General features: G+C 43.4%; 1 protein-coding gene across 3 annotated transcripts in view; it reads left to right on the top strand.

Moving 5' to 3' along the window:
• Positions 1 to 21,234, top strand: part of LOC128902039 (E3 ubiquitin-protein ligase RNF38-like) — a 251,879-nt gene extending 230,645 nt beyond the window's left edge. For all 3 annotated transcript variants that reach the window (XM_054184362.1, XM_054184364.1, XM_054184363.1), the window contains 7 exons: positions 6,847 to 7,017; positions 9,962 to 10,123; positions 12,924 to 13,030; positions 17,048 to 17,132; positions 18,612 to 18,733; positions 19,862 to 19,961; positions 21,164 to 21,234. In XM_054184362.1, coding sequence (XP_054040337.1) covers positions 6,847 to 7,017; positions 9,962 to 10,123; positions 12,924 to 13,030; positions 17,048 to 17,132; positions 18,612 to 18,733; positions 19,862 to 19,961; positions 21,164 to 21,226 — 810 coding nt within the window. In that variant the 3' untranslated portion in view covers positions 21,227 to 21,234. The remainder of the gene's footprint in view (positions 1 to 6,846; positions 7,018 to 9,961; positions 10,124 to 12,923; positions 13,031 to 17,047; positions 17,133 to 18,611; positions 18,734 to 19,861; positions 19,962 to 21,163) is intronic.
• Positions 21,235 to 24,810: the final 3,576 nt, after the last annotated feature.

Genomic DNA, 24,810 nt, shown 5'->3' with positions numbered 1-24,810 from the left:
TTTGACCTTCCTTTTCTGCCTGACGTACCTGTAGAAGCCCTTCTTATTATTCTTTGCATCTCTTGCCAAGTTCAGCTCCAGCTGTGCCTTAGCTTTCCTGATCCCATCCCTACATATCTGGGCAGCATCCCTATACTCTCCCCAGGATACCTGTCCCTGCTTCCACTGCCTGTGCATTTCCTTCTTGCCCTTTAGTTTGACCAGCAGGTCTCAACTCAGCCTTCCTCAGCTGATCAGACTCAGCTGGTCTCTCACCTTTCTTTCCTGATTTTCTTACTCCTGGGGACTGAGAGCTCTTGTTCTCTGTGGAAAGTGACCTTAAAGATCTGCCAGCTCTGTTCTGCTCCCTTGTCCCTGAGGGCAGTTTCCCAGGGGGTCCCATTGACTAACTCCTTGAAGAGCTGGAAGTTTGCTTTCCTAAAATTCAGGGTCCTGACTTGACTCTTCGCCTGACCCATATCCTTCAGGACTGTGAACTCCACCAGTGCATGATCACTGCAGCCCAAGCTGCCTGCCTCCAATCTTGATGTCACCAATGAGCTTGCTTGCCTTGGTGACCATCAGGTCCAGTATCCCATCCCCTCTGGTGGGGCTGTCTATTAGCTGGCTTAAGAAGTTCTCCTCAATGCACTCCAGGAGTCTCCTGGATTGCCTACAGCTCACTGTGCTGCTTTTCCAGCAGATGTCAGGGTGGTTGAAATCCCCCAGCAGGACGAGAGCCTGTGAGCGCGATGCCTCCTGTAGCTGCAATAAGAATGCTTTAGCAGTAGGCTCCCCTTGATCGGGTGGCCTGTAGTAGACACTGACCACAAGGTTCCCTTTGTTGCCTGGGTCTCTTATTCTCGCCCATAGGCTTTCAACCTGCTCTTGGCTGTTTTTCAGAGACAGCTCGTCACACTCTAGCCATTTCTTGATGTAGAGGGCAACGCCTCCGGCCCCCCTTCCTCGCCTGTCCCTTCTGAACAGCCTGTAGCCATCGATAGCAGCTCTCCAGTCATGGGGCTTGTCCCACCAGGTTTCAGTAATGGCAAGTAGGTCGTAGCTTTCTAGCAGCACAGTGGCTTAGTCTTGTTGAACTTCATGAGGTTCCCATGGGCCCACTTCTCCAGCCTGTCAAGGTCCCTCTGGATGGCATCCCTTCCCTCAGGCATGTCAACCACACCACTCAGCTTGGTGTCATCTGTAAATTTGCAGAGGGTGCACTCGATCCCAGTATGTGATTGATGAAGACATTAAACAGTACTGGTCCCAATACGGACCCCTGATGGACACCACTTGTCACTGATCTCCATCCAGACATTGAGGCATTGACCACTACTCTCTGGATGAGACCATCCTACCAATTCCTCATCCAACGAACAGTCCACCCATCAAATTCATATCTCTTCGATTTAGAGAGAAGGATGTTGTGGGAGACCATGTCAAAGGACTTACAGGAACCTAGATGGATGACATTTGTATCTCTTCCCTTGTCCACTGATGTAGTCACTCCACTTACCTTCCCCTTGCCCAGCCTTAAGGCAGGGCTGTCACTCAGCCTGGGACAGTGCACAATACAGAATCACAGAATCACAGAAACTTCAGAGTTGGAAGGGACCTCTAGAGATCATCTAGTCCAACTCCCCTGCTAAAGCAGGATTGCCCAGAGCACATTATTCAGGACTGCATCCAGGCGAGTCTTGAAAATCTCCAGAGAAGGGGACTCCACAACCTCCCTGGGCAGCCTGTTCCAGTGCTCTGTCACCCTCACTGTAAAGAAGTTTTTCCATGTATTTGAATGGAACTTCCTATGTTCTAACTTGTGCCCATTGCCCCTCGTCCTGTCGCTGGGAACCATTGAAAAGAGCCTGGCACCATCCTCCTTCAACCCACCCTTTAGATACTTGTATGCCATAATAAGGTCTCCCCTCAGCCTTCTCTTCTCCAGGCTAAAGAGTCCCAGCTCTCTCAGCCTTTCCTCATAAGGGAGATGCTCCAGTCCCATAATCATCTTGGTTGCCCTACGCTGGACTCGCTCCAGTAGTTCCCTGTCCCTCTTGAACTGGGGAGCCCAAAACTGGACACAATACTCCAGTTGTGGCCTCACCAGTGCAGAGTAGAGGGGGAGAATGACCTCCCTCGACCTACTGGCCACAGTCTTCCCTATGCAGCCCAGTATTCCATTGGCCTTTTTGGCAACAAGGGCACATTGCTGGCTCGTGGATAATTTGCTGTCTACCAGGACCCCCAGATGCTTCTCCTCAGAACTACTTCCCAGCAGGTCCACCCCTAACCTATACTGGTGCTTGGCATTCTTCCTCCCCAGGTGCAGGACCTTGCACTTGCTTTTGTTGAACCTCATTAGGTTCTTCTCTGCCCAGCTCTCCAGCCTGTCCAGGTCACGCTGGATGACAGCACGGCCCTCCGGAGTGTCAGCCACCCCTCCCAGTTTGGTATCATCAGCGAACTTGCTGAGGATACACTCTGTCCCATCATACTGAACAAAATTGGACCGAGTATTGACCCCTGGGGGACACCACTGGTTACAGGCCTCCAACTAGACTCTATGCCACTGATCACAACCCTCTGAGTTCTGTCACACAGCCAGCTCTCGATCCACCTCACCGTCACCTCATCTAGCCCGTACTTCCTCAGCTTCCTAATGAGGATGTTATGGGAGACAGTGTCAAAAGCCTTGCTAAAGTCAAGGTAGATGACATCTATGTCTCTCCCCTCATCCAGCCAACCCGTTATAACATCATAGAAAGCTATCAGATTGGTCAGGCATGATTTGCCCTTGGTAAATCCATGCTGACCACTTCCAATAACTTCCTGTTCCTCTACGTGTTTGGAGATGACATCCAGAATGAGTTGCTCCATTACCTTCCCAGGGACGGAGGTGAGACTAACTGGCCTGTAGTTCCCTGGCTCCTCCTTCTTGCCTTTTTTGAAGATTGGAGCGATGTCAGCCTTCCTCCAGTCCTCAGGCACCTCTCCTGTTCCCCATGACCTTGCAAAGACAATGGAGAGCGGTCTAGCGATAACATCTGCCAGCTCTCTCAGCACTCGCGGGTGCATCCCGTCAGGGCCCATGGACTTATGAATGTCCAGATTAGAAAGTGGTCTCTGACCCGGTCCTCCTCAACGGAAGGAAAATCTTCCTCTCTCCCGACCTTCCCCCTTGCCTCCAGGGTATGGGATTTGTGAGAGGCAGCTTTAGCAGTGAAGACCAAAGAAAAGAAGGCATTCAGTAGCTCTGCCTTCTCTGTGTCTTCCACCACTAGGGCACCCGTCTCATTCATCAGTGGGCCTACATTTTCCCTAGTCTTCCTTTTTCTATTGATATACTGATAGAAACTCTTCTTGTTGTCTTTAACTGCAGTGGCCAAGCTGAGTTCTGATTGAGCTTTGGCCCTTCTAATTTTCCCCCTGCATAGCTTTGTTATATCTTGATAATCCTCATAAGTTGCCAATCCCTTTTTCCAGAGAATGTAAGCTTTCCTTTTTTTCCTGAGGTCCAGCCAAAGCTCTCTATTTAGCCAGGCTGGTCTTCTTCCCCGTCGGCTCGTTTTTCGAGACATGGGGATGGCCTTCTCCTGTGCTTCTAAGAGCACCTGCTTGAAGTATGACCAGCCTTCCTGGGCACCTTTGCTCTTCAACACTGCCTCCCAAGGGACACTCTCGACCATGCTCCTAAACAGGCTAAAGTCTGCCCTTCGGAAATCCAAGGTGGCAGTTCTGCTGGCTCCCCGCCTTGCCTCTCCAAGAATTGAAAATTCTACCATTTCATGGTCACTGTGCCCAAGACGACCTCCAACCTTTACACCCCCCACAAGACCTTCTCTGTTAACAAACAGTAGGTCCAGTAGGGCACTTCCCCTAGTTGGTTCCTTCACCAGCTGTGTTAGGAAGTTGTCTCCCACACACTCCAGGAACCTCCAGGACTGTTCCCTCTCTGCTGCGTAGTATTCCCAGCAGACGTCTGGGAAGTTGAAGTCCCCCACAAGAACAAGGGCAGATGATCGCGAGACCTCTGCCAGCTGCTTATAGAATACTTCATCAGATTCTACATCCTGATTAGGGGGTCTATAACAAACTCCCATCACGATATCTGCCTTGTTGGCCTTCCCCTTAATTCTTATCCATACACACTCAACACTGTCATTCACACTGTTAAGTTCCAGACATTCAAAACTGTCCCTAACATAGAGGGCCACCCCGCCACCTCTCTTCCCTTGCCTATCTCTTCTGAAAAGTTGGTAGCCATCGATTACCGCACTCCACTTGTGCGTGTCTTCCCACCACGTTTCTGTGATGGCAACTATATCATAGTTTCCTTGCTGAACAATGGCCTCCAGCTCCTCCTGTTTATTCCCCATGCTGCGTGTATTAGTGTAGATGCACTTCAGCTGGGCTAATTGTTCTGCTACTTCCTTGGGGGGACAAGCCCTAATGCTAACACTTTTACCCAGAAGCGCTGGTATGCTGCTCCCAGGTACCACTTTTGTAGTCCTGGTTTCATCCCCATCCCCCTTCAAACCTAGTTTAAAGCCCTATGAATGAGCCCTGCTAATTCTTGTCCCAGGATCTTTCTTCCCCTTCGGGTTAGGCTTCCCCCGCCTGATGCCAGCATGCCTGGTTTCCTGTAGATCAGCCCATGATCAAAAAAGCCGAAGTCCTGCCGGATGCACCAGTCGCGGAGCCAGGAGTTAATTTGCTGGCTCCTCCTATTTATTACCTCATCAACCCCTGCAAATGGTGGGATAGAGGAGAACACTATTTGTGCTCCCGATCCCTTAACCAGCCGTCCCAGGGCCCTAAAGTCATTCTTCATTGCCCTCAGACTTCTGGTACCTACCTCATCACCACCTACCTGAAATATCAGTAGTGGGTAGTAATCTGATGTCTGAACCAGGGAAGGCAGTTTCCTCCGTATGTCCTTAATTCTTGCCCCAGGGAGACAGCTGACTTCCCTGTGGGATGGGTCCGGTCTACAAATAGGGCCCTCTGTTCCCCTCAGAAGGGAGTCACCTACTACAATTACCTTCCTTTCTTTGTTGAGGAAGTCCTGAGGTGTGGGGGTGAGTGACTAGCACTGGGCAACTCACTGGATGGATCATCCTCTCCATCCTCAGTCGCCTGGTCCTCGATTTCCAAAGCCCCATACCTATTATGCAAGGGCAATTGGGATGGTGAGGGGGACCATGAGGGGTTGCGCTTGCCTCCCCGAGGAGGGATCTGACTCCACTCCCCCTTATCCCTTGAGTCCTCTCCTTCTGCCTGGTGACAGGAGGGAAGGGGATCATCCACTTCCGATAGAGTCTCTTTCTGCTGCCTTTGCCTCAGGGTATGGCTCCACCAATCTATTAAATTTTCACAGTCTCTAATACTTCTTAACCTTTCTACCTCTTCCCTCAGTTCAACCACCTGCCTGAGCAAATCATTTATTTGATCACATCGTATACAGGCAGTGTCTCCAGCTTCCTGTGAGAGCAGTGCCAGGCTCAGGCATTCATTGCAGCCCGAGACTTGCACAGCCACATGCTTGCACGGGGGGCTCAGTCTGAGTTCCCACATTCTTTCTTGCAGCGGCTTTTAACCGTTTTGTGGCCGTGTTCTTCTCTTGTGCCGGGAGATGATGAATCTCTGCCATCAGCTTCCCGCACGCCGTGAGCCCATGCCCCTGCACGCCGATGTTCCTCTGCTTGCGCTTGCCCAGCTTGTGCTCAGCTTAGACGCAAGGCTTTCAGTGACCTACCGTGCGAAATGCTGCGCCCTGTTCGCCGGCTCCCGCTGCGGTGTCGCAGTGACACCCTGGGTGACGCCCACTGGCTGCCCATGTGCTGGGTGCGTAGCGGCCGGCCGCTGCGCTCCGGGACCACCCGTTTAGAACTGCCGCGTGTGACATTGTCTCCGCCCCTGCCGCGTCAGCAGCCCGCCCCCAAGCTGCCGGTTTCGGCACGAGCTAGCCGCCTTTCCTGGCTACAAGAGCCCTCAAAAGAGCCCTTTGCCGGCCTCATCCGCCGCGATCCCCTTCCCCAGTGAGGCCTTACCCGCACTGGAGCTGGTCTCCTCGGCGACCATGCATCAATGTCCTGCTCGCATTCCCAGATACTGCACTGCCTGTTGAGCTCCTCTTGTTACATAGCTACTTGTCCGAAAAGTTCTTCCACTTGTGCAGCTATGACATCTACTGCTGCCTTCAGGTGCTAATGGGACTTCCAGTTAATGGAGCTCCATGCAGCCTGAGGTCTGGACAGCTATATCGATCCTTGGGAGGTCTGTTTTGGGGGGAGATGTCAGCATAGGTAGGCTGTAGTGCTTCCGTTTGGGTTACAGCCACAGCCTTGCAGTTGCGGCAGATTGACACGATTTTCTTTCAGCAGATCACCTCAAAGTCCCAGGACAGAGGAGAAAGGGACAGCATGTACCAGCAAGAGGGGAAGGAAGAGAAGGGGCCCAACTTCCCACAATGGAGTTGTTTAGGGCACAATCTGACATTTATGAGTCCTTCAGTTCCAACTAGTGGTTGTTTTCTTGGCATGTGTCTGTAAATGTAATATATGGGAAGAATAGAAGCTACTATGGTAAGTAAACCTGCTCCCTGCTTGGGAGTCTGTGCCTGATAATGCAGAGTGAACACCCCCAACTGCTACTGACTTAATCTGAAGTAAAAGGCCCTTTGCACCTTGCAAGTGTAGCTGGTAGCATCCCACTTTTAGACCCTGTTCTATACTAGAATCACTGTTCATTGAGTTTCTGAATTAATTATTGTGTGGGTTGTGTTTGTAAGGTAAGGGTAATTGGACTGCTTTGTTTCGATAATCTCCTTTCACTCTAGATGTAAAAATGTTCATTTTCTTTCAGATGCTTCAGGCGTGCTCAGTCCAACATCTACCAGTACCATATGCAGCGTTCCCACCTCTGATTTCTAACGACCCATTCCTTTTGCATCCTTCTCACCTCTCTTCGCATCATCCGTCTCACCTGCCACCTCCAGGGCAATTTGTTCCCTTCCAAGCACAGCAGTCGCGTTCAGTAAGTAATGCTTCTTATCCCCTCTCCTAAAATATCTGGAGGTTGATCAGCAAATAATGCTCTTGTCCTTCAAATAACATTCTGGTTGAGAGAACAAATGGATCTGATTTAGAGTAAGTAATAGGGGTTTGTAGTGATGCTACCTGAGCACTATTTAGTCTGAAGAAAAAAAAATAATATTGTTTTGAAATTCATTTTGATTCTCTTAAGATTTCCTCAGCTGTTGACCATTTCCCTGGAGGTCTGTACTCCTGCCAGTCTGACATAAGTTTGCTATATGTACTGCTTCTGCAGGTGGTGTTCTTCCATAAAGTAAAAGAGAATATAGAGACCTAAGTGTAGTGCAGCAGTGGTCCCAGAGAAAAAACTTTGCAGAGAGACCAGAAAGCACAAAGCATTATTTCTATTGCATGCTTCTACCACATTAATTCACATTTTATTTAAAGTGACCACTGTATCCCTCCCCAAACACTAGTGTGAAAAGTATTACTTAAGCCTTCTGTGGCCTACTGGAACCTCTTTTCTCCCCTACTTATGGAAATTATTGACTCTTTTCACTTAAACAAACTTGGCTGAAAAGTTGCTGCCTTAGATATGCAGTCTGATGAAAGGGATCATAGGATCACAGGATCAGAGGATAATTCAGGTTGGAAGACACCTCAGGAGGTCTCTAGTTCAACCTTCTGTTCAAAACAGGACCAGCTATGAGGTCAGGTGAGGGTGCTCAGGGCTTTTTCCAGTTGGGTCTTGAAAACCTCAAAGGATGGAGACTACACAAACTCTCTAGGCTCCTGTTACAATGTTTGACTGTCCTCATGGTGAAAAAGTTTCTCTTTTTATTTACCTGGAACCTCTTTTGTTTTGACTTATGCTCATTGTCTCTTGTCCTTCCACCATGCACCACTGTAAAGACCCTGCCTCCACCTTCTCGATCAAAGGCTTTAAACTAGAGTTGCCAGGGGAGGGGAACTGGAACTTATCCCACTCCTACCAATACGATGCCAATACCAGTAACAGAGGCCCAAAGGGAGGTGGTCGAGGGAGGTGATTGTGACCCTCTGCTCCACTCTTGCGAGACTCCACCTGGAGTACTGCATTCAGCTTTGGACTCTCCAAGATAAGAAGGACATGGACCTGTTGGAGCGGGTCCAGCAGAGGGCCACGAAGATGATCAGAGGGCTGGAACACCTCTCCTATGAGGACAGGCTGAGAGAATTGGGGTTGTTCAGCCTGGAGAAGAGAAGGCTCCAGGGAGACCTTATAGCAGCCTTCTAGTATCTGAAGGGCGCCTACAGGAAAGCTGGGGAGGGACTTTTTACAAGGGCATGTAGTGATAGGACAAGGGGTAATGGCTTCAAACTGGAAGAGGGTAGATTTAGATTGGATATCAGGAAGAAATTTTTCACTATGTGGGTGGTGAGACACTGGAACAGGTTGCCCAGGGAAGTTGTGGATGCCCCATCCCTGGAAGTGTTCAAGGTCAGGCTGGATGGCGCTCTGAGCAGCCTGGTCTAGTGGGAGGTGTCCCTGCCCATGGCTGGGAGGGTGGAACTATGTGATCTTTAAGGTCCCTTCCAACCTAAAACCATTCTATGATTCTATGAAATCTCTGCAGGTGGTGGAAGGCTGCTGTTAGGTTTCCTTCCCCCTCCCACTATGCTTTTTCTTATCCTGGCAGAAAAAGCCCAGTTCCCTCAAGCTTTTCTAATAGGACAAATGCTCCAGTCCCCTGACCATCTTGGCGGCCCTTTAGCTTGTTCTACTTTAAACAACTAGTACCAAACATCTACAACATCTACTACCAAACATGGATGTAGTATTCTACATGAGGTCTAACAAGTGTTGAGTAGATGGTGGATAATCGCTTTGCTCAATCTACTGGCTATGCTACTGTTTGTTAATACAGCCCAAGATACTGCTAGCTGCCTTTGCTGCCAGGGCACACTGTTGGCTCATGTTCAGCTTGCTGCCTACTGAAGCCCCAGGGCCTTTTCAGCAGAGCTGCTTCACAGCCAGTCATTCCGCAGACTGGATTGTTGCCAGGGGTTCTTCCTTCTGAGGTGCAGGTCTTGGCATTTGTCTTTGTTAAATATCATAAGGTTCCTGTTGGCCCATTTCTCCAGCCTGTCCGTTTCCTGATGTATGGCAGCCCTACCTTCCAGTGTATGGAGTATTCTCTGCAATTTGATATCAGCTGTAGGCTTCATGATCAAGTACTCTGTCTCTTCCAGGTGATTGATAATGTTGTTAAATAGGACGGGTCCCTGTGGTATACCACTTGTTACCAGCATCTTGGTAGAGTATGACCCATTAGCCACTATGATCTAAGCCTGATCATCCAAACATTTTTTTATCCTTCTGGTTGTCCACCCATCCAGACTGTAACATCCGATCTTGGTTACAAGAATATTGTGGGAGATAGTGTCAAAAGCCTTGCTAAAGTTGAGGTAAATGACATCCGCTTCTCTCCCCTCATCCACAAATCTAGTCACCTTATCATACTAGACAACCTGGTTGATCTTCCCTTGATATAGCCATGCTGACTATTCCCTCTTCCATGTGTCCAGAAATATGTTCCAAGAGGACTCACTCCATGATTTTCCCGGGGACTGAAGTAAGGTCAACTAGCCTGTAGTTTCTCAGGTTGTCCTTTTGGCCTTTTTTGTTGATGAATGCAATGTTTGCCTTTCTCCAGTTGTGAGTACATTGCCAAGCCAGCTGGAACCAGCTGTGCCTGGCACAAGGCAGCCCCTTACTTCTTCCTACAGAGGCCACCCCTGCAGCCCCCCCCCTACCAAAACGTTGCCACATATACCAAGTACAATGCCATAAAATTTCCACAACTCCTCAGAACATATAATTGGAGTTGTGCTTTTTTGGTATTAAAAAATAAATTTTAAAAACTGGTTTTCTATTAATACAACAAACCTTGTGTTTCTTTTAGCCACTTCAAAGGATAGAGAATGAAGTAGAACTGCTTGGAGAACATCTTCCTATAGGAAGCTTTACCTACCCTCCATCAACTCATCCACCAACATTGACTTCCTCAGCTCCTATCCAGTTCTTAACCCATGATCCTTTACACCAAGAGGTTTCATTTGGAGTTGTAAGTATTGCTTTTGTACTACATGCATGCTGATTTCAAGTTCTTGATCTTTGCTCCAAGTTATAACCATTTTATTGAAAAATTGCATTTTTGCAATTGAATTTCATTAGTGGCTGCAGCTGTGGAAAGTCAGGGTGTCGTGGTTTGGGCCGGACTGGCCACTGAGATGAACAACAGATGCTCTCCCCCACCTCTCTCTCCAAGGAGAGGAGGGAGAGAGAAAAACAGACTTATGAGTGTCACGTCCCACTCAGGAAAGGGGGGGGGTGACTTCAGATTCGTAAATCCCCAACGACGTGGACTAAGGTGAGATAAATCTCAAGGTCTGTATAAAACATTTATTAGTTTCCCCAAATGATTATTATAGGTCTTAACAAGTCCATGATAATTGGTTAGGTATATGACAAATTATGGCAAGTGGTGAGGTATGCATTGTATTACTTAACAACAGGTATACAACAACTTATGGCAAGCAGTACTTAAGGTCATTATTTAACAACTCTAAGAGAAAAGAGAAACCAAGGGACAGAGAAAGGAAAAGACAAAGACAGAGATAAAGGGGTCACCGGTCCTGGTTCCAGCGTCTTTTTCAGGGAATCTTCCCAGGCATAATCATCTTCTTTCTTGGGAAAAATCTTCCCAGGCAGGATCTTCTTCGTTTCTCCACAGGGGCACTTATTTTCACCTTTTATGTTTGCTGAATTAGCATGGTCCACCCCACTTGCTGAGGACAGCCTTATCTCAGGTTTCCCCCTTCTCCCAGGTGAGGTGTAGCATGATTTGGGTGGAGAGACGACTGCCATAGTCATATCTGTTTAGCATTATCTCTATAATCTTCATTAGCATATGCAGGGTGTGCGCTTTCATATGCATTTCGTGGATAATGAAGCAAAGGTCACTTATCGGACACAATAGCCTCAAGAACCGAGAACTAGCAAGCTCACCACACGAGTGGCAGAACTATCTTGTCTTCACAAGACAGTCCTCCCACTGCTTTTCCAGGCCTGTGAGCCTTATCAGCTCATAGAACACCAGGCCTGCATTATTTATTTCCTTGCGAGTGTTCGAGGCATTCCATTGAAGGCTTGGAGAGTCTTCTTGCCCTTGTCAGGGAACGTACAGGCTGTCTCTTACAATGAGTTTAGAAGAAACTAAACTACTTTAATGAAATATTAATAAAAAAATAAAAAGAAAATAAGGAAATATATACAACATATACAAAATCATATTAAGCTCCCAGGATGATGATCACACCACTGGCAGGCACTGGGGAAGTCTCAGACTGGACTCTGCGATGGACAGGAACTGGATTCCGGAACTGGATTCCAGAGCTGGATTCCGGAATGCACGGATCAGGATCAAAGGCAGATGAACAGACAGAGTCCTCCTCAGACGTCAGCCATTGAAGAAAGAGGGATGACCCTTTGATCCCTCAGCTTTTATACTGAGCATGATGCATATGGGATGGAATACCCTGTTGGTCAGTTTGGGGTCACCTGTCCTGTCCGCTCCTCCCTGCAGGTGCAACCCCTCTATGCTTTTCCACTTCCGACCCTCCAATGGGGCAAATAACAAAGTTAGCTGACCTTGGTTGTTATAGCAATAAGTATAAGCAGGAGCCTCTCTGCATACCATTCCTTGGCATAGATTTTAAATAATCAGGTCTTATCTGTCTGGGAGGGAACAGCATTTGGACAATATGCTGTTAATTTCAGAGTGTTTCAGAGAGTTCTGTTAGTTAGAAGAGGCTTAGCTGCAAAGCAAAATTACTGAACAGAAAATTGGTTCTGCTTTTCCTCAAACCAGGACACAGGGTTAGACTCATTACATATAGTCTGAGGGCTCAAACTTGTAAGAATGAAAACATGCTAAAAAAATCTTTGAGTGATCTTTTTTCATAAAAGTAAATTTCTCAAGGCCTCTGAATATCATTTCAGTAGTGGTGTGTGAATTTTGGTTCTAAAAATCTGCTAACATTTTTTTTCACTATTGAGTATTTTTAGAAAAATACAATTTATGTCTAAATTGCAATTCTTTACCTGCTCCCATTTTAGTATATAGTGCAAGATGTTTTAAAAAGTCATACTGAGGACTTATGTAAGTAATCTGAAGAGTTTTGCATGCAAATCGAAACAGGAAAATAGTCTTTTTTCTCCTATGGAAAGAATGTGTTGAAGCTGTAAACTTGAATGTCTCTTTAGGCACTACATCTGTATGCAGTTGAAAGGCTACGGCCCCTCCTCCCAAAAGTGGATGTAATTGAGCCGAACTCTGAATGTGATTCCTTTATTTATTAATTTTAAACCTTGCTCTTTATTTAAAGCTTTTTTTGGTGTGGAGCATCCTTGCAGTGCCCCCTAATGGATATTTGGCTTATACCAGTGAAAGACCTGTGTATATGTTGTTTAAAACTCATTCCTATCCAACTAGCTGCACAAGCCAGCACATTGTGCCAGGTCGAAAGCCCTCAGCTTTTGGTTTGCAGCATGTTCACCAATTCAAGTTCTGCCTGTCCAAACCAGATCATATATAGGCTAAGCCTTACAAAATGCTTAGCTAGCTTGCAAGGGTTTCTGGTTAGTATTGTTACTTTTTTTCCTGCTGGATGGTATAATTGTATATTACCGATGAGATTTGTTAATCAAAACAATTGTTTGAAAAGGCTTGTATTTTTTGGCTTGGACAGGGCTGGATTTTTTTGGATAATGCCTTATTTAAAATGTATTTCAACATTCACTTTTCATTTAATTTCATTATTAAATAAGACAAGAAAATATTGAAATTTTCTTCCTTTTTACAGCCTTACCCACCTTTTATACCTCGAAGACTCACAGGGCGCAGTAGATACCGATCACAGCAACCAATACCACCACACTCGTATCATCCCAGCCTGTTACCATATGTGCTGTAAGTCCAAAGCACATTGTACTCGTAGATTACTAAATAACTCTGTAAGCTAGTTGATCCCCTCAGTGTTTTTTTATGTTTGGGCTCTACCACAGGATATAGACAGTTCAGACAATCCCAAGGAATAAGAAAACTTGTAGTTATATTTAAAGTTTCCAGTCTATTTGAACAGCATACATACCCGAGCAAAAAAAAAACAAGTACAAGTGAACAGTTTGACGATAATGTAGTTTTGGGATCTGCTATGCCTCTTCTTTCTGTTGAAATCTCCTTAAAAATGTTCAATGTAGAATGGTTACACTTGGTTCTTGGATAATAGTTATGAGTTATACCCATGGTTACATCCTAAAGTCTACTTATGTAGAATCATAGAATCTTCATGGTTGGAAAGGACCTTTGACGTCATCGAGTCCAACTACACACGCACAAAAAAACCCCTACAATCTCTGTCACTAGAGCATGCCCTGAAGCGCCAAATCTAGACGTTTCTTAAACACCTCTAGGGATGGGGACTCAACCACCTCCCTGGGCAGGCCGTTCCAGTGCCTGACCACTCTTTCAGTAAAGTAATTCTTCCTAATATCTAATCTAAACCTCCCCTGCCGCAACTTCAGACCATTTCCTCTGGTCCTGTCATTATTCACCTGGGAGAAGAGGCCAACACCCACCTCTCTCCAACCTCCTTTCAGGTAGTTGTGGAGGGCAATGAGGTCTCCCCTCAGCCTCCTCTTCTCCAAGCTAAACATGCCCAGCTCCCTCAGCCTCTCCTCATATGACTTGGTCTCCAGACCCCTCACCAGCCTGGTAGCTCTCCTCTGGACACACTCCAGCACTTCAATGTCCCTATTGTACAGAGGGGCCCAGAACTGAACACAGCACTCAAGGTGGGGCCTCACCAGTGCCGAGTACAGAGGCACCACGCCATCACTCCCCTGCTCCTGCTGGCCACGCTGTTCCTGATACAAGCCAGAATGCTATTGGCCTTCTTGGCCCCCTGGGCACACTGCTGGCTCATGTTAAGCTGGCTGTCCACCAGCACCCCCAGGTCCTTTTCTGCCGGGCAGCTTTCCAGCCACTCTGCCCCAAGCCTGTAGCGTTGCTTGGGGTTGTTCTGACCAAAATGCAGGACCCGGCACTTGGCCTTATTAAACCTCACACAGTTGGCCTTGGCCCATTGACCCAGCCTGTCCAGGTCCCTCTGTAGGGCCTTCCTACCCTCAAGCAGATCAACACTCCCACCTAGTTTGGTGTCGTCTGCAAACTTACTGAGGGTGCACTCAATCCCCTCATCCAGATCACTGATAAAGATATTAAGCAAAACCGGCCCCAAAACTGAGCCCTGAGGGACACCACTGGTGACCGGCCGCCAAGAGGATTTCACCCCATTAATCCCAACTCTCTGGGCACGGCCATCCAGCCAGTTTTTAACCCAGCAAAGAGTACACTTGTCTATGCCATGATTCGCCAGCTTCTCCAGGAGAATGCTGTGGGGGACGGTGTCAAAGGCCTTACCAAAGTCCAGATAGACAATGTCCACAGCCTTCCCTGCGTCCAGAAGGCAGGTCACATGGTCATAGAAAGAGATCAGGTTGGTTAAGCAGGACCTCCCTTTCCTAAACCCGTGCTGGCTGGCCCTGATCCCTTGGCTGCCCTGCACTTGCCATGAGAGCTCACTCGAGATGATCCTCTCCATGATCTTTCCTGGTACCGAGGTCAGGCTGACAGGCCTGTAGTTCCCCGGATCCTCCTTCCAACCCTTCTTGTAGATGGGCGTCACATTAGCCACCCTCCAGTCATCTGGTACCTGCCCTGTTGACCAAGACTGTTGATAAATGATGGAGAGAGGCTTGGTGAGCTCTCCCGCCAGCTCCCTGAGTACTCTTGGGTGAATCCCATCCGGCCCCATCGACTTATGTGCGTCTAGGTGCAGAAGCAGATCATTGACTACTTCCTCCTGGATTATGGGTGGCTTGTTCTGCTCTCCATCCTTATCTTCCAGCTCCGGAGGCTGAACCCCCTGGGGACAGCTGGTCTGACTATTGAAGACGGAGGCAAAGAAGGCATTCAGTATCTCAGCCTTCTCCTCGTCCTTGGTTGCAACTTTCCCCCCCAGCATCCAGTAAGGGATGGAGATTCTCCCTGGCTCTCTTTCTGTTGATGTATTTATAAAAGCTTTTTTTGTTGTCCTTAATGTTAGTGGCCAAGTTGAGCTCCAGCTGGGCTTTTGCCTTCCTACTTTTCTCTCTGAATAACCTAATGAGATCTCTGTACTCCTCCTGAATTGCCTGTCCCTTCTTCCAAAGGTGGTAAACCCTCCTTTTATTCCTAAGTCCCATCAGAAGTTCCTTATTCATCCAGACTGGTCATTATGTAGGAGAAAGATCTAACAAAACAAAACAAAATAGGCAAATCAATTTACTCTTAATTAATTACCGAAACATAATGAGGGGAGCCTTCTGGGTGTGCATGTGTTTTTTGGTTTGGGGGATTTCTTTCCTCTGAACTGATAATCTGTTACAGCTTTTGAACTTTTGCACCTGATTAACCATTTCTGCAAGAGAAGGGATGGGAGAAGTAACATTAAGGGATTATTATTAACCTTTTAAAGTAGGTCCCATCTGCTGTAGTTTAGATCTGTGACATGGAATTTATTTTTCTTTGTAGGCTTCATTTTTGAAATGAATACAAAATGCTTAGAAAATGAGGATTTATTTTGAAGGCATCATTGACAGGGAGATAATCCAACTTTGTCATTTGTTGTTTTGCCACATCTATAGTTTCTGACTCCGCAGTTTGACTTGCATCAAAATAGCACGAGGATACATGATTCAATGAAGTTGTTAAAATTTGCATTGTGCATTCTGAAGTATGCTCTGATGTTATAGCTGCTTGCCTGTTTATTCAGGGACAGTGTGTCACAATCATTCCTGATTCATTTAATTAGATGACATTTATAGTGCTGTGGATTTTTTATTTCTATGGTTGTGCATTAAACTTTGATCTATATTTCTATCTTGGGATGGAGATGCTTTTTTAACTTAAAAGAAAGAACAGAAAAATGGCACGCTCTTGCCTTTATACCTGAAGAGGTTCTTTTCTGAACAAATCCCTCTTATATAGGAATGTATAGTTGGGTCTGCTGTCAATGTGGAAGTTGGCCAAGTACTATATTGTGATTATCTTTGTTACTTGTATTATCAAAAAGGAGACTGAGGGGCAACCTCATTGCTCTCTACAGCTTCATCCAGAGGGGAAGTGGAGAGGGAGGTGCTGATCTCTTCTCCCTGGGATTCAGTGACAGGATGTGTGGGAATGGGTCAAAGCTGCATCAAAGGAGGTTCAGACTTGACATTAGGAAACATTTCTTTACAGAAAGGGTGGTAAAACACTGGAACAGCCTTCCTAGAGAGGTGGTATATGCCTCATGCCTGTCAGCGTTTAAGAGGCAATGCCCTTAATAAGATGTTTTAACTTTTGGTCAGCCCTGAATTGGTCAGGCAGTTGGACTAGATGATTGTCATAGGTCCCTTCCAATTGGAATTATTTTATTCTATTCTATTCTATTCTATTCTATTCTATTCTATTCTATTTGAGTTCTTGAATGCTTTTGTATTGGGAAGGTAAGTGAACTTGGGTTATTTATCTTTGTTGATATTCTATCTCTTTAAATAAGTCAAATTTAAAACCAGAAACTCTGTTCAATATTAATATTAACTCTGTGATTCAGGCTATCAAGAGATTAATTTCTGTAATAACACTGAGCCTTACTGTAAGTATGAGTTGTCATAGCAATATACATGGAATTTAAAAATGCAATACAGTGAGTATCAAAAAGTGGCACAATTGGCTTTCCTTTGACTCCTATACTTTGAATTTTAATTCTTAATTTCAAATTTAACCTTTTTACTGATTCTTAGAATTTGTTGATTTAAGAAGGATCAATAACAAAACTCTACCTCTGCCATATGTTTGCATGCTTTCCTTCAGGAAGATGTTGAGTCTTACTGTTGTTTGCAGATCAGTGTTTCCGGTGCCACCTGCAGTTGGACCAGCTTTCAGTTTTGAGTTGGACATGGAAGATGGAGAGGTAGAAAACTACGAGGTTGGTGTGTGAAGTACAAATTCATGAGGAGCAGAGGTTAACTCAATACATGAACTTAAACGGTCTTTTGCTTTTCAAAGACAAAACCGGGATTAAATAAATGTAATTTTTATGAAGACAGAATCTAGAAATATTTTTTTCATACTAGTTTCTAACACTGGATGTTAGAAACACTCTTATTTTGTATCTATTGCCTTTCCCCAGAATCTATCCTTTCAGATTAGTGATGGTTAAATTCCTCAACTTTCCATTCTAGATATGACTCTTTTGCATTTTGCTTGATTTTTAAATATCGAGCATAAATAACCTATTCTTTTGAATATGCTACAACTTAGTGCTTTTTATGTGCCTTGCTGACTTTACAGATTAGTGCTAACATTATAGGATGAATTCAGGTAAATGTGATGTTGGCAAGAATCTCTTAATATATATTTTCTCTTAACAATAAGGAGAGTACAGCAATTCACATATTTTGAAATAAAATGTCAGTGGTGTCTTAGATAACTGAGGGCTGATCCCAACTCTTGTCCTTGCTGCTTCTCAGGCTGTTGGATTCCCATCAGATTATGTTCAGAAAACCTCAGCTGCTACCTACCCCTCCTCATCTATCTGTTTCTCCTTGCTTCTGCTCAGAGCTGTGTATTTATGCAGTTGCATAGCATTTACAGTGTAATGACAAGATGTCCTATAATGCTTCTTGTGCTAGTTAAAAGAAGCATCATATTGTAGCTGACATTGGGCTCCAGGTTTTGGGCTATTTGAATATCTACTCTTTGCATCTTTCATCAAATCTCTTAACTTCTGTGCTTCAGTTCTCTATCAAGTTGATACTGATGCTTTTCTGGAGCCCCTCATGAAGGAGCAGAAATTATTTACATGAGGAGCACTTAGGTACAGTGTTTACCTGTATGAATGAGTACAAAATTTAATCAGAAAGTGTCTCTATTCAGTTTGATGTCATGCCTTTGTTTCCAAAGGTTCAACATAAAATCTCCATGTCTCAATTCAGTTAGCCCAAGAAGTGAAATGGGAGTCAAAAGTTGTCCCTTTAAACTCTTGGCCATGTAGAGCTACACTCACTGCATATTCCTAGAAAGCAAGTTTGCCAACATTTTCTTCTGGTTGCCCACACTACTGTGTAGGGGGTGGGGGAAGGGGGTTCATTTCCAAAGCAAAACATGTATTAAGCTGTGAATACAGCTGCAGGAGTGATTAACAGTTAGGTCATGGATATTTGGAAGTTCCAAAGATACTATCTTATGCAGTTCAGGAGGATTCATCAATGATCAAACTTTGAAAGACATCTTTCCATAGTGCTTGCAGTTGTAGAGAGAGAGAAGTAAGACTAAATGTGTCTTGATGGAGAGGTGGGTTGTGCTACCTGGTGGGATAGTGACATGGCAGAAGAAATCACTTCTGGTAGAGCTGGAGCTTGTTTGAGCAATGAATGTTAAAAAGTCTAAATTCCTGGTTTCATAGGCACTGCTGAATTTGGCAGAACGCCTAGGAGAAGCCAAACCTCGAGGACTAACAAAGGCAGACATTGAACAGCTTCCATCTTACAGGTTCAATCCAAGCAATCATCAATCAGAACAGACATTGTAAGTACATCTATCTCAAATTCACATACTTTACATGACTGTGTTTCCATTCCTTCAGGCTGCAGCCTCAACTAGGCAAATACTGTAACACAAGTGCTCTAAAAGCACTCAAATAAAAAAGATAAATTCCTTAAACCATTTTTCAAATCAAATATAATTTATCTTGGCTTTAAAATTCTGCATGGTCTCACTTCAATTAGGTGTTCAAATTTAATTATTCAGTATTTTTAAAAAGTTTTCCAAATTTTTGTTTGGCATACTAGATATTAAATGGCCATCATCAACCTGGAATTCAGCCTATATTGAAATATTTTCTAATTACTAAAATTTCAAGTGCTCCTGGAAGAGCTGTTGACAGTCTTTGAGGCTTAAAGTTATATTTTCTTATTTTTAAGACTAATTCTGTTTGAAAGATCTACGTAACAGAGAAATGAGATATAGGTGGGAGGCAGTGAAAGTGATATACAGTGCTGTCAAATGTTTGAAACTGAACAGAAGAGATTTTTTCTCTGATCTTCCACTTAGAGCCATCTTCAATGTTATTTTTAATAAAGTAGGGAATAAAAAAAATAAAATTACTAGAAAACTTAAGCTGATGATGTCCCTGGGGGAAAAATGTGTTTATAAAACATGTACAACAGAATATAGTTGTAATTTAATGAGAAATTTTTCATAATAAAAATGTGTGTGATCTTTAATTGATTATGGCTTTGAGAAATACTCAAAGCAAGTTTTCCAGTTTTTATTTTAATATAGCTAAAATTAAAGTAAAAACTGAAAGAAATATGCTATAGGGTTTGTACTACCTGTTTATATCAGCAGGCATGAACTCCAGTACTTTGAATGACAGTAATACAATCTATTTACTGCTTGGGCCAGTGAACTCCCACGGGTATGAGTTTGAGCCCTTGTCTGCTTTGGGATTTGAAACCATGGTGAACAAAACAAAAGCGATTCTCATTTTATATTGGTCCGCTTGAGATCTATACCCCCAAAAGTTTGATCACTGTAGATACTCTAGTGGTTTTAAAAAAACTCTTTTGCAGACACACCTTATAAGTTGCCTATAGAATAGAAATTATTGTTATTAAATGGGAAAGTTTATAGATATTTGCTGTCTTTTTTTAGGTGTGTAGTGTGTATGTGTGACTTTGAGGCAAGGCAGCTACTTAGAGTCTTACCCTGTAACCACGAGTTTCATGCCAAGTGTGTTGATAAATGGCTTAAGGTAAATAAAATTTTTGTTGGACGTTGGATGCAATTCATAATGTCCTAGTCTGTAGTTTAATTTTTTCTTTAGTTTTCTACTACATTTCGTCTCTTGTTTCTCATTTTTAATATTTAGGCTCTAAAATAACAAAAAAAGGGCACAAGCTGAATTTATCTTTTTGTTGTCTCCTTACATTATAGAAATATTCTTTTTTAGTGATTAAAAAAAAGATATTTATTTGTAGTAATGATTGGAATAGGGTCATTTTAAAAGGAATATGATCTTCACTGGTAGAAAGCACTCCTATAAGAATCCCTCCTATCACTATGAATTTGAATTCTTGGGGCAAATAAAAAAGTATCTATTTTTATAAGTATAAGGCACGATTGATAGATATTAAAAAAAAAGACTTAGCATGAAATTATGGCTTTATGCATGCTATGAGATATTCTTTCAAAACAAGTTGGGGGGAAGACCTAGAAGCAGGACAGTGCAATAGGTTGACAGATAGAATAGCAATGTTAGAGAAGGTGAGAAGGATAGGAATACAGTTTAGAAGGGAGAGATGGGAGAGAGCCCTGAGTAACCTGGTCTGACCTTACAGCTGACCCTGCTTTGAGCAGGAGGCTGGACTAGAGACCTCCTGAGGATCATTTCAACATGAATTATTTTATGAATCAGTGTATTCTCAACAAGTTTTTCACTGAAGGGCTAAACTTAAAACTTTTATGCATGTTCAGCTTTGGAGCTGTTTAGTCAGATTGTGTGTTTTGTCTGTTGCTAAAAACCCTTCTCTTTTTCCCCCCCTGCTCGACTTTCAAGCTTTGGGCAAGCCTGCATGATAGACTTCTCTTCTGCTGGGATAATGGGGTATTGAGAGCCTAAAAAGCTGTGATTCATGACAAAGAGCTAGTAAGACGAGGAGGCCCTAATATAGGGCACTTTTTTCCACTTCTGTCTTGCTTCTCTATTGATGGTGGGTTTCTCTGCCCACTGTATTTTTCTATTGCATTTACAAAACTTTTAGGTCATTTTTACATACTTCAAAGTAACAGAAAACGAGTGCACACTGGGTTTATCTTCTTTTTTTTTGGTCCCCTTTTGGGTACTCTTAATCACTGCAAGTGGTAATTTCATTTTGTTTCTGGGTTGCAGACACTGTTACCATAATGAGTATATTTGTCAGTGCATTAATCTTTCTTTTATTTCTGGTTTTACAGGCAAATCGTACCTGCCCAATTTGCAGAGCTGATGCTTCAGAAGTGCATCGTGATTCAGAATGACTAATCTAAGAGCACAGATCTGGTTTGGGTGTTCCTTGTCAAGTGTATATATGAACTATCCATTGAACTTACCCATGTGGCTTCCAGCATTCCCTTTACAAAAAAGGGTCAATGGACATTTCTTTGCACTGTGCGATTTAATTGATTATAAAGCTTATAATTAGTCTTCTAAATTGTGGGATTGCTATACTAACTGTTTGATTGGAACTCCAAAGACCTTTTTTAGCTTAATTTTGTGTGTGCACTAACTTTTCCTAGTTTTTGTGTGATCATTCCAACTGTTGCTGCGAATTACAGTGGATATGATCTTTTAGCATGTGCTTTTATAAAAAGTGGTAGCTCCAAACAACATAGCAATCTACCTTCAGATACTGTGAGTGAGCATGAATGGGGGGGAGGTGTTGAGAGGATGCGTGAAGTGCACTGGTGACTGGGTGTGTACATGTGTTTGAGAACATATATACCAGCATGCACTAAGAATGTATGTATGTAGTATTAATTATGCTGCAATGTATAATCTTATGTTATTTAAACAGTACTAGTACTGTAGACTGGTTTCTTTCTTTGTGTTTGGAGTCACACACTGAATACAGGGGGTGCTGCAATTATAGACATTTAACATTCCCTCCCCAATATACTTAATGGTATAAAAAGCCTTTTTTACTTGCTATTCAAACAGATGTTATGCTTCCTCTTTATTGGAGGCTTTTAAGTGTACCTATATAGAGTGTGTTCATTACTCAGTATGTGAGTAACCTTGCGTTTTTACACACAATAGGAAATCAGATTTCGGTATGACAGGTTTACTGTTTATTTTATCAATATAAAGTTGCAATATTGTGTAACTCAGTTAACAATGTTAACACTTCCAATCGGTGACTTTAATGTTGAAGCTTCTCTGTTCTCCTCAGTTCTTCTAGCTGGGTTTTATTTATGTTCAATTGATTTCAGATTAGACTTGTGTTTTGAAGATACTGCACTTTGTGCTCCTCTCCAAAAAGGAAGATGAAAAGGTGCTGAGGGTCTTGTGCAAAGTTTCTTCACTTTGACCATTATACTTGCTAAGTATGTACTCCTTTAGTATATAAACAATGGCTTTAATCACTTATGTTCTTTGTTTGTGTACTATTAAAATAACTTGTAAGGGGATATGATTTTATTCCTGTGACTTAATGAACAAAAAATTTTTAACATTTTTTCAGAGAAGTAGAACTTTTGATTTTTGTGCTTCAAAAAGGATGGGTGGTGGTCATTCACTGTAGAATACAGTTGTCCTAGGGTGCTGCTTCTTAGCCTTCTGTATTTTCTGATAGGCTTGGCGTGAAAAAATTTCCCTTTCTTTTTCTGTCAAGTCTCCAGAATGTTCCACTGTAGAAGAGTAAATTGGTACACCATCCAGAACAAATAATGCTGTGAAATGGGAGGTAACTTTCATTTGACTGCCTTTCAAATAATATTTTTAGTTGTGCAGTTGAAAATATTGACTTCTTTAACACTTCAGACTGATAAGAACTTTAAGATGTTTCAGTGAAATAACTGGATCTAAACATACCATATTTAATCAAGGGATGTGATTTTTGGCATCAAAATGTTTTCTCCTAAATCTAGTATCAATATCTTGGTTACAATAGTACAAGTGACACAACTACCAATATTGCTATAACTTGGTGCCAGTCTGAGCTTTGTTTGTTTTTTGTCATTTCTGATACTTTTGTATGCTGCTATGCTTGAGTGTCAGTTATATTTTCAACGTTATGTTTTCCATGGTGCTTGTCCTTCTTTGAAGGTTCTACAAACCAATTAATTACAGCTATTGTTTTTGCTTCTTTCAGATGCTCTTGTCTTTTAGTTACCCAAATAGCACTCAAACTTTAGTATGTCCATACTTGTCAATACTTAAGAACGCTAAATAAAAATATACTGTTATATCCACTTCAAAATATTACAATTTCCCCTGTCCCCCAGGAACAAAAGAATGGACTCCTCACAACTTAAATCACCTACAGTAAACTTTATTTTTTTAGCAAATGAAATCATGTGATTATTTTAAAAAATGTGTGCTGTATGTGTCTTATAATACTTAAGGTCTCTAATATATCCAAGAAAAACCCCAGCCCTAGCTGTACAGATTTAACCATAACAAATACTACTACACTCAGTATTCGCTTTGTTTGAAGCATGGAAAGAAGGCACTTGTTCTAAGCTAGATATAAATATGTAATGAACAAGGCACACTTCATGAACACCAAGGGGAAAGTAGTCTTCTTTCTGTAACTGGAGAAATCTTGGTGTGTAATGTACCTTTTTTTGCCAGTAAAACACAGTGAGGCAGCTGAAGATTTAGGAGATGGAGTATCTAATTTGGTAAAAGACCAAATCTAATTGTTGCACTCCTGTGGCTGATCTCTTCTGGAATATTACTTCTGTTTGCATGGGACTCTTGCAGATGTGTGCAGACTTGCTTCCTGCAGTTAGTGTGTACAAACAACACACATGCATCCGTTCCAAATCAAATCAGACCAGCTACAACCAAGTCTATTGTGGCTGTCAAAAGAGAAGGAGAAGGTGATTTACGCTCAGCTATTAACTGCCATGTGCTTTGCACATTTGTATCTAATGTCACAGCCTGTTGTGGTGCCTGATGGTACCAGAATCCAGCAAGACACTTAAATAAATGTTCGTTGCCTTCCTGCCATACTTACCCAACGGGGAGCAGGGGCATGTTAATGGTTTACCATATCAGCATCTGTTGGGTTTGGGTTTTTTTAGGGTTTGGTTTTTTTTTTAGCAAGAGCTCTCAACATAACTTTGACCTGAGAGAGAAAGGGAGAGAGGGGCTTAAAGGCTTACAGATATATCTAAGGACTCATGTTATCATTTTCTTTACAGAAATCTTACTGTGCAAAGTAAACCTTTTTGTTGTATATGGTTTCCATAAAGGTTCCTGAATGTGATAACAAGATGTGTTAACAGCTGAGAAATATTTGAAATGGCATTTACCAACCTTTGTTTTACTTTAGAAAACACATTTTTGACTGAGTTATATTTAGACTCCTATAAATGAGCTATGTGGGTGTTGTGGTTTGGGCCAGATTAGCCACTGAAAAGAATGACAGATGCTCTCCCCCACCTCTCTCTCCAAGGAGAGGAGGGAGAGAGAGAAAGAGACTTATGAGTTTAGAAGAAACTAAACTACTTTAATGAAATATTAATAAAAAAATAAAAAGAAAATAAGGAAATATATACAACATATACAAAATCATATTAAGCTCCCAGGATGATGATCACGTCACCAGTCACCGGCAGGCACTGGGGAAGTCCCAGACTGGACTCTGTGATGGACAGGAACTGGATTCCGGAACTGGATTCCAGAGCTGGATTCCGGAATGCACGGATCAGGATCAAAGGCAGATGAACAGACAGAGTCCTCCTCAGACGTCAGCCATTGAAGAAAGAGGGATGACCCTTTGATCCCTCAGCTTTTATACTGAGCATGATGCATATGGGATGGAATACCCTGTTGGTCAGTTTGGGGTCACCTGTCCTGTCCGCTCCTCCCTGCAGGTGCAACCCCTCTATGCTTT

The sequence above is a fragment of the Rissa tridactyla genome, chromosome W (genome assembly GCF_028500815.1).
Source record: "Rissa tridactyla isolate bRisTri1 chromosome W, bRisTri1.patW.cur.20221130, whole genome shotgun sequence".
Lineage (NCBI taxonomy): Eukaryota > Metazoa > Chordata > Aves > Charadriiformes > Laridae > Rissa > Rissa tridactyla.
The sequence above is the reverse complement of the archived record's forward strand: the minus strand, read 5'-3'. Positions and strand labels throughout refer to the sequence as shown.